The sequence below is a fragment of the Seriola aureovittata genome, chromosome 22 (genome assembly GCF_021018895.1).
Source record: "Seriola aureovittata isolate HTS-2021-v1 ecotype China chromosome 22, ASM2101889v1, whole genome shotgun sequence".
Taxonomy (NCBI): domain Eukaryota; kingdom Metazoa; phylum Chordata; class Actinopteri; order Carangiformes; family Carangidae; genus Seriola; species Seriola aureovittata.
Genome location: NC_079385.1, coordinates 2,986,014 through 3,006,213, shown reverse-complemented (window position 1 = coordinate 3,006,213; position 20,200 = coordinate 2,986,014). Strand labels below are relative to the sequence as shown.

Genomic DNA, 20,200 nt, shown 5'->3' with positions numbered 1-20,200 from the left:
CTTAAACCCAGCCGTCAGGACTTCTGGAGCTTTGTGATGTCACAACAAAGAAGCCCGGCCCACCTGGACCCACCATCCAACCCTGCAGGATTTGGTTCCTTTAAGATTTTACGTGAAATCTGCTATATTTTATTAGATCACTCAGAAAACAGTCAGCCAATCAGAAGACAGGCTCAGAGCGTTTTGGTTCTTAAAACCACAAATATATCTTTTTATGGATCAACACACACACACACACACACACACACACACACACACACACACACACACACACACACACACACACACACACACACACACACACAGACACAGACACCACCGTGGACCGTTTGGATATAACATGTCATCACTTCATCATTTTATCCTATTACACATTTGTGTTAAATTGTGCACGTTTTGCGACGTCTTGACTCCACAGGAATGTTTGCACCAAACCTGAAGAAATTCTCAAATGTGTTTCTCTTACCTGGATCTTAGGTGAAGACGGTTGCGTGGACATTGGGGGGAAGGCATGATCAGCCACTTCCAGCTCTGGATCCAAAACCTACAACAACAGGAAACCACCATCAAACACTGCAGACTACATCTCCCAACCCTTCTACTGTTGCTTGTCTCTGTTGAATGGAATTGTAGTTAATGGAGTCAGTTTTCTCATTGACAGATTGAGCTTTTTTCTGGCTTTAAGGAAAACAAAATCATTCAGACAGAAACAGTTGCAGCTGCAACACATCCAGGTCTAATAATCGCTCAACCCTTAGAAACAGGCTTTGGTCTCAGGGCCATTACATGAATATCCATTCAGCTGACTGTAAGGAGAGCAGAGCAGCTAAGCCCTGGTTCACGGTTGCTGCCCGACAATCTACAGCATCTTCGTTCCCACAGCTCTCACTCAAACCAGCTCCTTCCTTTCCCTACACAAACCCCCTGATCAGTTTTCTAATGTCCGCAATTATCTCTTCTTGTGTCTCGTTTATAAATCTGTGTTGACCGAGGACATAGACCCATAACCCAGTGAACTTCTGTGACTCATTTCCTTACTTCCATCAACACAGAACAATGATTACAACACACAAGAGTCTCCAGGTTAGAAGTCATAAAGCACACAGAGCAGCCAGAGACAGAAACAGTCCCAAACACCAAACACAAGGGAGGATGATCCTTAGATTTCCCAATAAATTCTTTTATTAGACCTGTTTGTTTTTTTTTAGCCTTGTCCTCTTAGGCATTTAGCAGATGCCCCAGTAAATAAGTCACAGTTCAGTGTCTTGCTCGAGGACACTGTGACGCACATCTGCTTGTACAAACACAAAAGCTGCTGTCAGGATTGTAGAAATCAACACATTTTAATGTTACATTTTTAATGGGACAGCAGCTCTAAAACTATGTCTGGAAGATCACTCAGCAGCAAAATGAGGAGTGATTTAATTTAGCTTGGAACTGAATAATATAGTCTAATTACTGTCATCCCTCTCTGACATGATGCAATTATAAAATGCAGGGAACATAATTAACTCGCAGTCATCTATGGTCTATATACTTGGAAAACATGTTGAACTGTCTTCACCATAGATAAAAACATAAGATAATAAAACAATTAAAAGGATATAATTGAATGCAGAGATAAAAGAAGCGAATGAAGAAGTTGTGCAGAAAGTATTGTGGCTAGATCTCGTGCCTATGTTTTGGAAGATAAGGCAGACAGAGGGATAGAGGAAGAGGAGTGATGAATAAGGTAGAGAAGCGGGTTGCAGGTGGATGGGATGAGAGGAGAAGTCATTTTACCCTGAGGACGGTCAGACATGATGTCATGCACAGCAGTGTTCATATTAAAGTGGATGAACCGGGTATTGTCAATAGGTTCATGATCCTTTTAAAAGAGGAATTTCAAAAAGTTCACTTTTACTGCACAAATTCTTCCCAAACCACACGACCAAGCAACGCTGATGTATTTTTCAGTCGTAAAGAAAGTTGGTTTATGGACTGAGAGAAAAGCTTAGAACATGAGAACAACTAAAAGCTTATTCAAACTCATTCACACATGTGGAAATGTCACTAAAACAGAGGTCACTGACAGGCCACGGTCCAGATCTGGACCAAGACACCGTCCTATCCACACCCGGGCGTGTAACCTATAAATTATTGGGGAATCATTAAATTTTGACGGAGCGTTTCTATTTTAACCAGCGCAGCTTTCCTAACGTTAACGGTCACGTGATGCTACTCAGCCAATCACTGTGACTTGAGTCAGTGAGTGAGATACACACACGGAGAGGGACGACATCGAAGAAATCAGTGGGATAGAAGAGGGAGAGACAGAGACAAGGACGTGATAAAGCTGCTCAGCAGCTGAGATGTGAGATGAGACTGTTGGTTTACTAGCTACACTTTTTATTTCATTTTGTAAAATAAAGCACTTTATCATAATTTTTCAAAACCCGTTATTAGTCGGTCCTTATTACAGCTCTTATCTTCCTTGAAATGCTACAAGAACAAATAGTTATCATTACACACAGAAAGTATTACTATTATTTTATAATGGTAATTTTCATCATTTCACTGGACCTTTGCTTGATGAAACTTTGTCTAACTGTACCTCTTTGAATTTTAATTGAATACTCTGTCTGCTCTGTCATTCTCTCCAGCAGCATCCACAGCTGTGGGTTCAAGACCAGTTGCAGAGATCCTGATTAATGTATTATTTTACAGCATGTGTAGTCAGTTTAAATTAATGCTGTACTGATGCATTTTATGTTAACCTCCTTTTCTAACTGCATTGCACTCTCTAAAGACTAAGACAATTAATTATGGAAAGATGAATTCTGCAGTCCTGCTGTGCAGTTTAAATGTAATATACTGTATAATGGTTTGGCTGCTGTAGACATGACTGTATCTAGACTGTTGAAGTAAGAAAATCAGGACAATGCATGTAAGATTAGAAAAGATCTCAGGATCAAATATTATAAATACTGCAAGAGTTCGTGGGAAGAGCACGTCCAGTTTGAAAATCCAGGCATCATCCAAACACACTGGGCATCTCTGAGCTGAGACAGAGAAGTGAACGCCAACTCCGGCCATGCCCAAATAAACACATGCTAACCTCTGCCTCAGTGACATCACAGCTGCAGAGACTCCAGCCCTGCGTTACCAGCAGAGGGAAAACTGTCCTCTGGTTTGTGCCAAGCTTCAGACACGACACTCATCTGTCATTTTACACACAAACAAAAACCAAATAAAATGAATCATGGTGTTTTACACGTGACTGCAATCACAAACAGAGCAGACTATCCAGGAGGGCATGACTAACTTAGGCATCCTAACAGGCATTAAAAGGATTTTCCCACAACTGACCCCGAGCAACCAACCAGAAACAACCAGTTTCATACAGTTTCAGAGGGATTAACGGCCTTTATACTGAATACATTTTGAAAAAACTTTATGCGATATCAGAAGCTTTAATACTGTTTCTGTTTAGGCTCGGAGAAAAGAGTTTTTACAGTTAATCAGGATGGAAACATCTTGATCACACCCAATCTTTAAAACCAGTAAAAGAATAAAATTTAACAAGGGTGGAAATATTTTTTATAGATGATGTCTATAGCTGTAAAAACACTTGAAGTCATTTACAAACAGTGTCATCACTACTAGTTTCTCATGCAGCACGTGAGCTGGCAGAGCAGTGAATAAATAAGAGAGTCAGCTCCCACCATTGAGCAGATGTCAGGGTGTATCTGAGACAGCAATAAACTCTGACCAGACTGCCGACAAGCCCACTATTGTGTGACTAAATAATTATTAATCATATTGTTTTGAATGTGACTGTAATCATAATATTTTATAGTCCCTCCAATGAATTATGTGACTGGGCATCTTATCATAAACTGGGGACTATTTCCTGCAAAAGCTCTGTTGTTATCTACATATACAAGATATTCAATAAAATGAGTAACAAAAAGAACCCACTGTTTAAAAGTGTCCCATCCCATAATTGTACTGAAACATATACACAGTAAACAGCTCCACCAAAGGGAAGCAGGAAAGCAAATTCACACATAGATCAATGGAGTAATAAGCAAGCTGGGAAATCATTTGTTTACACACTTAAAAAGATAAAAAGGTATTTCTGAGAATGGGCTGGCTCTGAGATACTGGAAGGGGCTGAAGCTGCAGGACGCAGTCAAGTGCTTGATATGAGCTGGCATCGTTTCAAGTGCTTGATAGGAAAACAACAGAGCAGTGCAGTGCAGGGACAACACTTGATAGGACATTCTTTACTATGAAGCCTGAAACCGATATGGCTACGGCTGAGCTGGCAGAATACACCGCAGTAGGTGGTGGCAGCTGTGGCTCAGGAGGTACAGCGGGTCATACAGTAATCAGCAGGTCGGCGGTTCGATTCCCAACTGCTCCAATTAACTTTTCAAATTGTGCTTGGGTGAGATACAGAACCACAAATTGCCCCTGATGCATCATCAGTGTGAGAATGTGTGTGTACGGTAGAAAAGTGCAACGTGTAGGAAAAAGTGCTGTGTGAACCAAGGTTATAATAATTTGGGATTTTTTATTTCATTTTCACTTTTTCAACTCAGTTTAGTTTTAATTCTTTTTTTAATCGGGTTTATTCATTGAGTTTAGTTTTTATTCTTTGAAGATTTGAATTACTTTAAGTATTAGTGTTTTTTGTAATATGAGGTATTTGTCAGGGGCGAGATTCATTTAGATGAACCAACTCAAAATAAACGCATCAACAAATTGGATTGTCCAGCACTAGTCGTAGGTACTGCAGCTCTGTGGCTCATTATTGCAGTTAATTAACAATAAAATACTTGACTTCATTAATACAGTGAATGTTTTGGACACTTAATGTGCACATGTACTGGTCGTACGCTGAGACACTTTTTTTTTTTATTTCAGTTAACTAAAATGTTATTTCACATCTAGTTTTTGTTATTTTGTTAGTTTTAGTTAATGATAATAACCTTGGTATGAATGTGTGTGTGAATGGGTGAATGGCTCCCATTTAAAAGCGCTTTAAGTTGCTGATAAGAGGATAGTATATATAAGTATACAAGTGCAGTCTATCAACCATTTGCCATGTAAGCATTTAAAATAAAAACACACAAAAAAACACAAACTTTCCGTTTCAATTGCAAAATAAATGAAATATTTACAGAAATGATAAAAACAATGATTTTCCCACAGAAAAATGTTCTGAATAGGCAAAAAAAAAAATCATTTTTTGGTAGAAAACGCCCACTGGATGTTAATGAGATTTCCCAGTGCTCAGTAGTAGTGTGTGTGTGTGTGTGTGTGTGTGTGTGTTTGTTGTGGGCGTGTTCAGTGTTCTTACCATGGAGAGCGCGGTCTGTGTCTGCTGAAGGAGCGGTTCAGGCAGCAGGGAGATGTGCACACACTCGGGGATTGTCACCGTGCCGCCGTCCAGGTCAGCGATGATCACATCCAACTAAGCACAAAACACACACCCACTTTTCATCTCTGCTTCTGAGACTGTACATAATAGCACATCAGCACGATACACAAGCCGATAATGCAAGAGAAAGACAAACACACACAGGCAGAGGACAGTCATCTCCGTCGACAGCTGCTCATTACATTAAGCTCAAACAACAAAACACACATTCATGTCTCCCCGCAGACAGCAGGAAGGGCTGCCTACGCGATAACCTCCGACCCCCTCGACCCCGACAACTGCTCCTACATTGATGATGGGCGTGTGACTACTGTACAAAACACAGCATCTCGTTGTTGTGAGAAACAATGGCTCCATCAGAGCGGCGCAGTGAGCGGCATGCAGCAGCGCACGGTCAGAGTCTTCATTACACAACTCATCAGGCTTTAATAAGATAGCAGCGAATTATTTTCTTTGATCAAGAGATCTAGACACTACTCATTGTCATTTATGTCAGTGTAATTTACCTTGGCAAGGTTTATATAGAACACTGTTAGCAAAAGACAGGTATCAGATGGTACCAGATGGCAGCAGGGGCAGGCTTAATAAAAGACAGATGAACCGTTGCTTAATGGGTCAGTAAGAGTTTACATGAAACATACTCCTCCTACTGTAATCACAACTCAGATCCATTTCAGAGCAGCTGAGGGGTTGATGTATAAGTATATAACAGAGAGAAAAGGTTCATTCAACTGAGGAACAATGTTCTTAACTTCATGTTCTTAAAACTTAAATAAAGAATAACAAGCACCACATTTCTTTCCTGCAGATGTAAACTGGCAGCAGATGTTTCAACTAGTCCATCCTCCACACGGTGCATGCTGGGTTTTTTAAGGATACCGCCTGTTTGTTTGTTGTTGATACATGTGTTGTGTGGAGACGGCTTTTAGTCGTCGAAAACTGGCTGCCAATGTTTTCTGCTGCTTCAGGCTGGTTTCATTTTCTCTTTCCCTGATGTTCCTAATTAAGTGCTCGCTGAGAATAACTGCCTAATAGATGACCAGTTACAGATGAGTATGTGTAATACATGTTTAATGCAAATTCAGGATCGTGAGAGACAGAGACTCCCTGTCTCAGCATGAATAATTTATCTGTACTGGTTCTGTGTTGCTACAGTGACGCAGTTTTCCCAGTAGACTTTATCTTGTCTTATCCCGATGATGTCGTTGTCACATTTGTCTTTCATACTGTAGTGATGAGGACCCACCAGTTCTTGTGTCTCGGAGCGGAAGAATGAATTGACACCAATGATGAAGGGAGTGGGGGTGCTCAGGACCTCTAGTAGTTTTCCCGGTAGGATGGGAACGTAGGTGAAGCTGAGAGAGACACAAAGGGAGAGAGACTTCACATATCAACTGTTGCCCATGCTGTTTTACCCTTTATTTCCACGAGTCACCAGATGAAATATGTTGTGAAAATAAACAATGACACCTAAGAGAGTGAGACAACACTGAGAGATGGTGGAAACTCACCTGTATTTGAGGGGGAACATGATGGCCAGCAGTCCACGGCAGGCGTCCGTCAGTCTCTGGTAGCTGCTGGACAAGAACAGGATCTTGTGTTCCGTCAGCGCCGCACAGAACAGATACAACACGTTGATGATGCCTGAGGGAGGAGAGAGCACAGACAGGACATCACTGGCAGTCCAGGAGGTGGAACTCATTCCTTCACATCCTCATACAAAGCTCAAGTTAGTTTTCCAACTGGGTCCTTCATTAAGTACACCTGTATAATCTAATGCAGTCCACTTCTGTCTAATTCTACCTTTACCACACTTAGAGAGATTATCCAACATGTTTATTATTGAGACTTTAGCTAGAGGTGATCCTGTATCACACTGAAAGCTGTTTCAATTATGTTGTATGTGAATGTGGCGGACAGAGCAACGCACTCAGGTTCAACACCTCCACTCGCTCAGTAACAAAGATACAGTTAAATTAAAACGTTTAGAACAGTGGCAACAAAAACTGAGCATTAAAAGCTTCCTACAGTTTAAAATTATGCCAAAACTGTTGTTGTGGATTGGATTATATCTGCAGAAGAACCAGCAGCCTGTAAAGTGGCCACTCAGTTTAATGACCTAACAAATTTGCACAGAAACAATTTAGGAAATATTAAGGAATCTGCTTGACAGGGGAAACTTTAGTCACTTCATTTTATTCACTTATTTCATTGTATCTATATTATTTTATTATTTTAGATTATATCATTTTATTCGTTTGTTAATGTAATTCTAGCTAACATGTCTGAAAAGTGCCATAGAAATAAAGTTTGATTGATTGATGCATAGGTTTAAAAACATGAGAAACAGACCATTTGTTATTGTTAAAAATCTTTTGCTATAAAATGACTCTAACGGTCACATTTGTCACTGGACACCTGAAAACCCTGTTTAGAAATGGGACGGACGTATTAATCCCACATTCTTATTGTTCATACCGAGCTGTCTGAAGAGCTGGGCCACACTGCTGCCGCTGACAGGAAGCGAGTCATTGATGGGAGTCTGGATCACCTGCCGGTCGCCAGCACCTAAAGTTATGGTCCTCTATAGATTAAGAGAGAGAAGGAGAGAAAAGAAAGATTAAAAAACAGGCGGGTGAGAAAATCAGAGAACGAATGGCGTTTCTCAGAAAAACCAGGGTTTGACAGCTCGGTTTAATCACAGTGGTGCGTCAGAGCAGCGTTACTCAGCGACAGAGAGATGGAGAATCCCAGAAGCTTAGCAGGTACACGACAATTAAGGCACAAGCCATTCCACTCCATGCCAACAACCTTATTGCAAAAACAACAGCAGCACCACCACATCAAAGAGCCTTTATGGGAAACTGGAACCCCAGTGACAAAGCAGGTGTCATGCGCAGGTGATTTTCCACTGCACTCTAATGCAAGCACGAGTGGGAAGGGGATTGGTCAGGGTCGCTCTGTATGGAGGATTCATTTAGAGCCATGAAACATGTCCTGGGATAACTTTTAAATAAAATGGTAGTATTTTTCTAAAAAAAAAAAAAAAATTACAACAAAAATACAACTCAAGATCTCACATTGGACACACTGGCGTCTGATCTGAACTGATGTATAACTGGAAATCTACTGCGCTCCAGACAAAAGACAAAGCCAATAAATATTGACTTGTGTGCAGTCTGGATAACAACTGTACCCGAGAGTGCAAACAGAGATGATTAAGACAAATCTATACAGTACAATTACAATCGTTGAGTAAAGCTGGGAGTCTACTGAGACAAGACAACATGACTAGTGAACACGGCAAAGCTCAGGGACATGAAACTGACACTGTGATCATCACTGATAATGTGATCCTCGTTTTATGGGGATTGCGGAAAATCAAAACAACAACAGTAGTTTCATTTTAATCCTGCCAGAGGGTCACAAACCAGTCTGACTGGAGAAGCGATTCGTTTCAGTGGTTCACAGTTGCCCAGTCTGTTTGTCTGCGTGAGGACTGGGCTAGCTGGGAGGGGAGAGGTGCAGCGTTATTTTCTCATGCTCTCTACAGCAGCGATAGCGTCAGCAACCAGGCGAGCTGTTAGCGGTTCAATACTGCGAGTCAACATCTGATCATCCAGTGTGTTCACTTTAGTGTTTCAGATTTGATAATAATGAGCAGTCATGTGGATTCATGTTATTTTACATATGTGGAGAGAAAACTCAGCTCTGACAGGCCGGAGGTTTCCATCATTTTAATTAATGACCACATGGCTCTGATGTAGAATCGTTAACACTTCTCTGAGCTGGACGGCTACAGGCTTTGTTTTTTGATGGACCAATGGCAAGGTGACTAATTCTTGTCTAAGTATAATCAGTGTGCTCGTCTTTCTTGTCCACGTTCTCCCACTGACTCTCAATACTGTTTTTTTTTTTTATCTTGAGAAACATGAACATTTCTTACAATCCCTCTATAAAACCTCTAATGATATCTCTGTACCTGAAGAGGAGCCAAAACATACTTACCTCTATCTGATAATTAATTGATTTTTACTTTTGGATGTTTTACTACAGAAAGTGTTTGAAACTCATGAACAAAATAATAATACATTCTATCATTGTGTTAATTATGGATGGATTTATCGTGAAAAATTTTCAAGGACCCCTGGGGGTCCCCCGACACCACTCTAAGAACCATTGCTTCAAGGGAGCGTTGGACAGAGAGCGTTCTCTCTGCTGAGAGTTGGATGTGTATGTTTTGCCCACTGATTGGCTTTAGTGTTGGCAGTACCTCAGCCGGCTATTTAGCTAGTTTACTATTCCAACAAATAGGAGAGGTTGTAGCTGATTATACTTATAACAGTTATGATACATTATACATCAGAGCCGTGTAGTAATTAGAATAACAGACTGTCTGGGCCCAGGAACAAAGGGAATGTTATAGTGTTGTTCTTGGCAGGCAGAAATGATAAGTGAGATAAACCACTTTGTGTAGTGAAGGTTGATGGGATTACCCTTTACCTTAACATGTATTTAATACTATCTAAATAACTCTTTCTTGCTCCTCCTCATTATAATCAATTAGTCCAGAGGATGCATCTCGAAGCCTGCTGTTCACAGTACAATGATCTAAAGTGAACTGTAGAATCTCCACTTTATTGCTTTTGTAGTTTCGTTTTCTGTTCCACCACAGAACTGCAGTTGGTTACAAAGGAAACAAAAGAAATGATCAGCATCATGAATCTATGGAGCTGATGGTTGGGCTCGTGCTTGTATCAGAGATGCTGTTTTGGTTTTGTATGTAAGAAGGTTGATCAGCTGTTGGTCACATATTGAGTCTATATTAAAGCATTATGATTGGTTCTCCTGCCACAGGCCGTGTGCAGGGATTGGCTGAGTCGGGGATGGGTGGAGAATAAGGAAGCGAGGAAAAGCTCAGAGCTGATAGGTGGCGAAGGGAGAATGAAGTCAGGCTGGCGTACCAATCTCTCCTCTCTCTCTTCTTGGCCCGGCTACACAAGCATCCAGCAGAGAGAGACACACACACACACACACGCACACACACACACACACACACACACACACACCCCGCAGAACAAGACCCAGGTTAGAAACAACAGGAGTGAGGGCACAGAATGCCCAAAATTTGACAACAACATGACAGTAATGTATCAGCATGGCAAAACAAGTAAAGCTGCACAAACAATGGCATCATGAACATGAACTGCAAGATGAGCGCTGTGTAAAAATATAGGATGAGACACGTGCAAAACAAAGTCAAGCCATCGTTTGGCATTCAACAGCGCAGTAACAGCAACAGATGATTCATTTTAGTCCTGATTCAAAAACACAGAGAGAAACCACAGTACAAACAATGGCTCATTCATTTGTCATATAGCAATAATATAATAGTAATAGTGTAGTCCACTGTAGGTCACATTCACCCTACCTAGGTGAGCACAATGATTAGACCCAGTCAAAACAAGGATCTAGCAAACATCCTTACATGGTTCCGAAATGACACAGTAACAACAAGGGGAATTTCTTTTATTTTCGAAACTGAAAACATCTGACCACAGTATAGTTTATCCAACAGCACGTGACTGCTGTTAAACCATAACAGGTACTAAAACTGATACTGGTAACAACAGAGTTCCTGCACTGAAATCACGTTCCAACCTTATACTCACTGACACACCACGGTGATAAGAGCTAACGTTACTCACTGGAGTCCACAGGCTACGTGCCATGTTGAGGATCGACGTGTGTTTGCTCATGTGATCAACTGACAGAGAGTAGCGATGACCTCCTGCAGAACAATCTGCAACTTTTAATTTGAAGTGTGGGTTTTCTCTCCTTCAGTTATGATAACCTGTTCCTCCTACATTAAACTGTCAGAGTGCTTGGCTGTGTGACAGGCGATGTCCAGAAATTGGGATCGGAATTTCCTCTGTCATGTCAATTAATTATAGATGGGAAAATGAACACTTGGCTGTCTACCACACTAAACAGAAGTCATTCCAAACTAGGGGGAAATCTGACATTACCACACTTTCACCACAAACATCATGATTCACCAGGATGTTCTTTACCAGCAAAGGTGCATAAAAAACCCACCGCTCAGGCCACCGCACTGCTCTACTTCAGCATGTCTCAACATATCAGGCCAACAGCCTCAAGTTCACTTCACATTAGAGTTGTGTAAACGACTCTGATAAATATCTGCTGTTGTAACATCCTGCTGGTCAACCTGTCTTAGTCAAACACTTGTAAGCAATCGGTTATTTCACAAGATGTGCGGCAGTGCTGCTGTCAACTGGAACTGGCTAAGGACCTCAGACACACTTTAGTCCCTCAATAGGATTCAATACAATAATCTGCTCTGCTGTCACTGCAGGTGCATTTAGCTCAAATGTTCATGCGTCATCTGACTGTTCAATGAGCTTTTCGATCTCTCACAGCACATTTGCATTTACAATGATAACTTTTAATGTTAAAATAGAGGGCTGCTTTTGTGATGAAGACTAACGCCGGGAACACACTGCCTGCACTGCATGAGCGTGGCGGCTGACGTCACTGAGCTGTTGCAGAGAAGCACATGTGTGTGTGTGTGTGTTGATCACACCGGATGCGTCTCTGCTGCGTTGCTGCTTCAGCTCTGTCTCTGAGTTTGCAGGCAGCTGGAATGTTGGATTTCTTTTCATTATAAATTCATTTCAGATTTTTTTTTTTTTTTTTTACACAAAATGTCACTAAAATGTCTGTCTCCACATGCAGCTGCTCAAATGGTTAAAAAATATATTAGTATTTTTTCATGTCTTTGTCGTATTCAAATTCAGCCTCGACATAGAAACTATAGTGGAAGCTGTCCGTATTATGAAATGTTGCTGGTATGCTGTCAATATGACATCATCAGGTCTTTTCTCTGTCCATTTCTGCTGGGAGACGAGCGTGTTACGTGTGAAAAACAGACTCAGCCGCGAGGCAGTGTGTCCGCTCTAACCTGTTAACGCGGGCTCCAAAATGAAAACCAAGACGTTCTGCAACTGCAACACAAACGCCAAGCATCCAGTGTGTTCCTGGCCTAAGCAATGCGTGATGATCGTAGCGCTGCCTTGAATAACAACTTCCCCAACAGGGCTGCTAACATTAGCCTACATTTAGCGTTTCGATGTAGGAACATCCTGCATCAGCTCACACAGCGAATCATTACTGCACGGTCAATGTGCTTGTCATGAACGGGACTTTCCTAACAACAAAAATACAGGATGAAATGTGACTTGGCCTTGGATTTAAGACTAGGTTATGTGTAACTAACAATGATGAAGCCACAGTTAAATCTATTATGAAATGTTGCAAGTATTCCAACTGGCACAGCTATGTAACTCTAACTATTCTTTTCTAGTTCATATTTACATAGAGTCTATGTGGGCCTTTGGAACGCCTGACGGTTACTGGTGCCAAAAGCAGTTTGGTGTGCGACAGTGTTGCCAAGACAATATGTCTAATGGTCGAGATCATTTCAGTGTCACGTTGCCGGAGTCTGTTGTGTGTTTTTGGGCAGAGGCTGACGTGAACAGACGGATTCTGAAGTAATGACAGACATTTAGTGTAGCAGAGAGAAAAGTCCCATGTCATTAAACATTGACTGGAATGTGTGTAAGTCTGTGTTACTCTTTACAAAGTGGCCTGTCCTCCTCTTGAGCCAGAGGAACAGAACTGTTTGTACTTCAGGGCCCTTAAGGAGCTGTGTGCAATTACAGGTAACATAACAGCTCTACAGTGAAACCACTGATAATATTTAAGTCAGAATCTGTCAGTATGATGAAGAATGATTAAGGAATAAGCATGGCGTTTGGGCCTGTGCGCTGATGAGTGTTTTTGTTTTCAGATGTGTGTTAGTGTGTGAGGAGAGCTGTGCATTAGCCTCTGCTGTTTGGGTCTATATGCGTGTTAATACTGATTAGAACTGAGTCTCTCATTCAGACGCTGCGTTGTCCAGTAGGAAGCCATCTGCTGTACCATATGGCCACCCAGCAACTGAACTACGACCTGCACAGCTTCGGGAGGGTGTGTGTGTGTGTGTGTGAGTGTGTGTGTGTGTGTGTGTGTGTGTGTGTGTGTGTGTGATCCAGGTATTACTCATGTTGTGGGGACCTAAATCTGTTTACACAGTCACACTATGGGGACTTGTTTTCCTTATGCAGACAAAAAGCAAGTCCCCATAACATAAATCATTAAATCTGAAGGTGAAGTTTAGGTTAAAGGTCCATATAGTATAAAGGTAGATATCCATGTGTTGTTTGATTATAGATCAGGTCTAGGTTCTATATTAATACTGTGAAAGTATCAAAGTGCTCAGTCCACAGAGAAATGCACACAGCCTGAATTCAGAAACTGAGCCTTAAAACCAGCTGTCAGGACCTCTGTGACTTTGTGATGTCACATCAAAGCAGCCACTGCTCTCAGCCATGCCTCAAGCCCTGCCCACCTGGACCCATCATCCAACCTTGCAGGGTTTGGTTTCTCTAGCCAATCTGAAGAGAGGCTCAGAGCATCATCTCTTCTGATTGGCTCATCGACCTGCTGTTACTAGAGCTCCAGAGAGAAGCCTGAGAGAGGAGATGTAAAACTACACTGAAATGGTTCTTGGTTCTTAAAACCACAAATATATCTTCTTATGGATCAACACTTCAAATAAAACACAGAAGAAGAGGAAAATATGGAGCTTTACATCTTAAGGTGATGACATGTTTTAAGGTTAAGGTTGAGGTTAAGGTTAGGGTTAGGCACGTAGTAGTTATGGTTAAGGTTGGAGTAAGTCTTCAGGAAATGAATGTAAGTCAATGTAATGTCCCCGGAAGTCAAAGAGATGTTCGTTACATGTGTGTGAGTGAGGAAACAACTTGAAAACAATCAGTGTTGTAAAATGCTCATGAATAGATGCAACAAATCAAGTTCATGAAAAATGCATGAGAAGAAAAAAAAAAGAAATGAAATGTTTCAAATGATTAACATGATTCTGTGAAAAATGTTTGATCACAAAACACACAGAAATGAAGGTCAAAAACAGCTGAAGCACCATCAATCACGCATGATTTGAAATGACTGCAAGAAGGAACGCATTCCTCAAAGAAAAGAAAACAACTCTTCTGCTTGATTAACAGAATCAGTAACATCAAGCTGGTTGTTGATTGGTGAAGCTTGCAGAACGGTAAAGTTACCTGGAGACAGGCCAGCAGCCAGTCACAGGCCAGGGCCTGAGGAACCTTGTCTAAACTACAAACTGGGGACTCATCTGTCTGTAACACAGAGGAACCAGTGTACAGTAGGGTGCACAGAAGTGACACACATGGGTTACAACATCTGGAAACCAAAGTGGAAGTTTTCAACTGATGTAGATTCAGACAGAATAGACACTTCCTACTGTTTGTGCACCATGAGCATGAGTCAGTGTAACAGGGATGATTCATTTACTTGCAAAAAAGAGAAAGAAGTCAATATTTTCTGGAGGCAAAATAACAAAACATGATTCTAACAAAATATATTTTAGAAGTGGGTAAATGATGGAGAGAAAAAAAAGAGAGAGAGAGAAAGATGAGAAATAAACATAAAATGTCATGAGAATTAAGTTGAATTTATCTCAAATGTGCTCTCAAGTAACGCCCAATGCTGGACCTGCTGCTGCATGTTTATGTGTATATGCTTGTGCAACAAAATACCAAAAATACATCTTTTAATCTAAGGAAGTCTGCTGACTCACAACAGTGGAGACTTTTAGCGCAATGAGTTATCTAAAGAGTCTACAGTTGTGTCAAGAAAAAAAACAAGGCTGGGTGCAAGTAACAGTGCCAAAGTATGTGTCTCAGATATGATGTGTTTTTCTGATTATAAATAGAAGGGCCCATACTTCCCAGCTCCATGGCCAACAGTGCATGCAAGATGTGATGATTTGGTCTCTATCTGTTTAAGTGGCACGGATCATCCACAAAGGAGGGTTTGTGTTTAACAAAGCTTTGTACTGAGTGTCTCTCAGAAAAACCCAACGAAAATGAAATAATGCTAAAATATCTGCACTTGTGTTTACAGGATGGATGACTGAGCACTACATGACACTGCCCCTCAGGGACAGAGATGTGCAGTAGAACCAGCTGTGTGAAGAAGATTAGTGACATTTTAAACCTCATTACTCAGTAAACAGTAATCCATCAATTATTTAATTATGCACGTACAAAGACATGTGCATGGAGTTTTGCATGTGCATAATCAAAGTCTCTTACACATGAAGAAAAAACCTCTCCAACGCTAAGATTTTTCTTAAGTAACAAGCTAACAAAAAAAGCGAGTTTAGCGCTAGGTGCTATGCTAGCTGGTTGCGCCAAGCTCTACTTCCCTACAGTGCAAACTGTCTGACAAAGCTGCACTGCTGAACAAGGCATAGGGTCACATACGGAGTGTTTATACCACCCTGCAAAGTTGAACAGCATAGAAAATGACAGAGGAATGGTGTCACAGTTTTGGTCTACATGACAGCCAAGGTCAGGTCTTTGTCTTTTGCCTTTATAGAGTAGTGCAGTTTGTACAGGTGTTTGTGTGAGAAAGAGATGGGCAGTCAGTAGTTTTACCTGAGAGCCTCCAGCGATCGGGATGACACAAGTGAGGAGATTTCCGATCACCGTTTCCAAGGGGACAGACAGGCTGTCTACATGGATGGTGTAGATCAGACCCAGACAGTTCTGTTCGATCAAGAGGGAGGAATGCATTTGTCAACCAAAGGTGTACCACACATCCAGAGAAAGTCTCTCCACTGTAATAACACCATATTTACTTCAGGGCAATATTACTGAAATCTTATCAAAATAATGAAATCCATAACTCTGATTGCTCTTCATTTGGCCATAACACAAAAAGTAAAGAGCTAAACAGTTCAACAGTAACATGTTTTGGTCTAATGTTGTGTTTCAGCCACTTTCTGTGTTCATTCAGAAAAATGGCTGATAAGATAACAACACAATAGAACCAGAAGGGGTGGAGTGACTATAGTATAAAAACTGTTAAGTGTGTCGTACCCTGAACACCTCTGTGTAGTCCAGGCGGGACACCAGCACCAGGCTCTTAGGGGCAAAAACCTTCGCTGGTTGGACGACGGCCAGCTCCTCATCCACTTCATCCACCTCGCTGGCCTCAGCCTTCTGCAGCTAAACACAGAGCAGAGACACACACAGCTGCTGTCACACCAGGCTGAGGTAAACACATCAAATTATAAACCTGGCTTACAACAGAGACACAGGTTCAGTCCCCAGTGTGAGTGCCTCTATGTCGTGCTCTAACAAAAACAACTGGCATTGTTCACAGGTGGTATATAGTAAGTGGGTGTTCATCATGTGTGCACATTAGACAGACTAATCGCACACATGAATCACACAAAACAGCATCTTCATTGGCACCATTTTTTTGAAAATGTGTGACGTTTCCATCTCTTTTGTAATTGGCGTGTATGGCAAAAAGTATTTATGGGCCCCAAGGTGTCACATGACTACTATGCCAATATACCAGTGAGGGATCATGTCATTGTTGCCACGCTAGCAACTCCAACTGGTCAGGACATCACGCAGCTGACGTCTGTCTCACCTGCGGGTTGTCCAGTCCCTCCCAGAAGGTGAAGCAGGCAGAGTAGTGACGATCCGAGTTGATGTCAGTCAAAACCGCTACAAAGAAGGAGGTAGGCTGCCGCTCAGGAACCAGCTGCCAACCACTGGGCTGACAGAACTAGCGGGGGGGGGGGGGGGGGGGGGGGGTGAAAAGGTGATGACAGCATGGAGGACAGAGGGTGAAAAAAAAAAAACACAGAGAGAGAAAGATTAGGCAACCTGGGTGACATATCAGACAGCAGTGACAGCAGTGGGTCTTTCAACACCTCAGGGTGATTCATGCAGGGCTGGGCTATCATGAACACAACTGAACAGGTTCCGAAAACTTTCCATCCGCTTTGGTAATATGACAAAGCAGGGGAAGCACCGACTGTTGATGTGAATAAACATGGAAGTATATATTTCTCATTTCTAATCAGATTGTTTTGGGTTGAAAATATGTACAATATGTAATTTTCAAATATTTACTCGCAAAACAAGAAATGTTAATGGAGCAGTCAATACTGTGACGGTGTTGACTGAGTTCAGCAAACAATACAGAGTCAATATTAGCAGTGTTTTTGTTAAGATATGGAATTTATTATGTTATGGTCATTATTCAGTGGGTATCTTCACTGACTCGATGTCTTGATCTGAAATTGGTATGTGTAAACATGTCACACACGCTCTTTTTATCTTAAGTCAATCTGTACTGAAACTTTTTATGAAGCAATTTTTAGTTTCAAGTCAGATTCACTGACTCAACAGGTCTCACACCTGACCTGCATTAATATTAGGGATGCACCTATCTGACTGTATGACCTGATAATGACTCAGATACACAAACTGATCTGTTCTTACTTTATTGTGTGTGTACTGTGTTATATGTGTAAACTAACTAGGGCTGCAACTAACAATTATTTTCATTATCGATTAATCTATTGATTATTTTCTTAATTAATTGTTTAATCTATGTCAGGTGAAGAAAACTGCCAAGAACCCAAAATGATGCCTTCAAACTAATAATCAACAGTCCAAAACCGAAAAATGTTATTATCATACTTGTGATATTCGATAATATCAGTTTCTCACCACATGTGATATTTATCTGCTCTAGTCTTATACCCACGCCAGTGAATGTCTTGTGAAGCACATGCAGGAAGTGATGTCGTTTGGCCCGTACGTCATCTACTTAACAGAGTCAGTATAGGTGCAGATTCTGTTGCAACAGATTTGATATGTGATGCCACAGCTCCTCAGTTTCTTAACATACTGTCTCTTCTTTGAGCACTTCTGTGACAACCACATACCACAGGCAACCATTCAAATTAAACAAACCTTCTTCTTCCCCAAATCCCCTTAAGATCCAACCTCCATGAATTAGAGATCATATTTATTTTTGGTTTATTCCAGTCAGAGTGTTTGTATTACCAAGGCTTACGTCTAAAGCCCTTAAAGATGGTCAATACTGTACCTCGTCAAAACCAGTGTTCATCCTTAGAGGACCATGTATTTCCACAGCAGATACCATGTGGTTTGGCTTGCAGTTGTTAGCTCTAATCATTTTGATGTGGACCCAGATGTTAGACAGACATGTAGATGAATGGATCGGCTGACCGAGTGACACTGCAAGAACACCTGCCATGAAAACACTTCTCATCTAGGGCAGAGTTGTGTTGAGCGTATGAGCTCTTACTAGACATCTTGTAACACTGGCAGCCGTGCCTAACCACTGACCCGGCCCGGGAATTACACTCGTAGCCCTGACAGGGTTAAGCGTCTTGTTCTAGCGACTGAGCTACAAAGGAACATGCCTGTGTGTGTTGACTTACCAGCTCTACGCCTTGTGGGAATGGGCTGTCCTCCCAGTCTTTCTCAGGAAACCGCTGGAGAATGCGACCTTGACCTTCACCCTCCGCTGCAGACACACAGAGGGACACATACAGAGTTCATTCCTTTTTCATTAACATTGTTTATTGTCCGTTTATTTCTACTAATAATACTAATTTAAACCATATCAGCAACAATGTCATTCTTTTTTGCTGTGCTTTATCATTTGTATGTTTTTATTCAAATAATCATGTTAAAAGAAAATGTATGTCCTGCTGCACCATGCCAAATATAATTCTGCTGGTTTGAGAGACTACAGTCATAGAATGGTGCATGTCCTCTGTTAGCTCTGTGACCTGACGTCAAGCATCAGTTACGCTTTTCAGATAAGAAATGTGGCTGTGAACAGGGTGCTACATGTAATGAGACAACAAATTTGAATACAGTACACAAACGTGTCCAGTTGGCACCAAACTGTTTCAACTTTTTCTGACACAAACCCATCTTAGCCTCTAATGTGAAGGTGTGTCTTTGGACCAACATAGAAAATCAAGAACGGGTACAGTGATAATACAATGTAATTAGTTACTTTAGCAAAGGAAAAAAAAACTTTCAGGACAGCAACTTCTCTCTCTCTTTATGTCTAAACATTCATATTCCATGTGAATTCTCAAATGCGTAAAATAAACTGTTCATTTCCACACATTAACTACTCCTTTGGTTACAACTATGAACGTACTCAATGTGCAGCTGCCTCAGTTTCATTGAAAAAGGTGCAGAGCCTGATAGATACAATTAAGGCCAAAGCCAATTTCAATATTTGAGGAGTTTAAAACATCCAATAACGATAATCATTTTTTAACAGATACACATAACATAAATAAAGTTAGTTTTAGTGTCTAAAACAGTATGTTGAAAAACATCATAAATGCAACCAAAACTGAGTAAAGGTTCTGTAAATGAGATTTTAGACAATAACACAGCAGCAAACAACTATCTTTTATGTAAAGATATAGTAGAGTAATGGCGTCCTGAGCAGAGAACGAAGCCACACCCCCTCTGTGTGTGTTGTAATCTGAGTTTCTCTGGTCTTTGTTTTGGTTGCCGGTCTGATAGCACATGCATGTAAGCGCATGTATGTGTTCATGTTAGTGCATCTGAGTCCCTCCTTGTCAAACCTCTTCCCCACATTTATGATCACAGAGGCACCGCACACAGGTGGGATGTCACAGTGCAGTGCACAGCATGCAAGCTGCAAGAAAACCCTCCATTGAAGAAAACAATGTTTTCCTCTAAAAAGGCCTCAGACAAAGAAGGAGATGAGACCAGA

At 41.2% G+C, this 20,200-nt stretch overlaps 1 protein-coding gene across 5 annotated transcripts in view; it reads right to left on the bottom strand.

The window, feature by feature from the left end:
* sbf1 (SET binding factor 1) overlaps positions 1-20,200 on the bottom strand; it is a 66,711-nt gene that overhangs the window by 23,588 nt on the left and 22,923 nt on the right. For 2 of the 5 annotated variants that reach the window (XM_056367081.1, XM_056367083.1), the window contains exons 2-12: positions 18,873-18,958; positions 17,042-17,179; positions 16,480-16,608; positions 16,036-16,146; positions 14,635-14,712; positions 10,393-10,422; positions 7,907-8,012; positions 6,940-7,072; positions 6,675-6,783; positions 5,348-5,461; positions 467-544 (exon numbers count right to left, since the gene is read on the bottom strand). In XM_056367081.1, coding sequence (XP_056223056.1) covers positions 467-544; positions 5,348-5,461; positions 6,675-6,783; positions 6,940-7,072; positions 7,907-8,012; positions 10,393-10,422; positions 14,635-14,712; positions 16,036-16,146; positions 16,480-16,608; positions 17,042-17,179; positions 18,873-18,958 — 1,112 coding nt within the window. The remainder of the gene's footprint in view (positions 1-466; positions 545-5,347; positions 5,462-6,674; positions 6,784-6,939; positions 7,073-7,906; positions 8,013-10,392; positions 10,423-14,634; positions 14,713-16,035; positions 16,147-16,479; positions 16,609-17,041; positions 17,180-18,872; positions 18,959-20,200) is intronic. The other 3 variants (XM_056367082.1, XM_056367084.1, XM_056367085.1) reach the window with 3 other exon arrangements.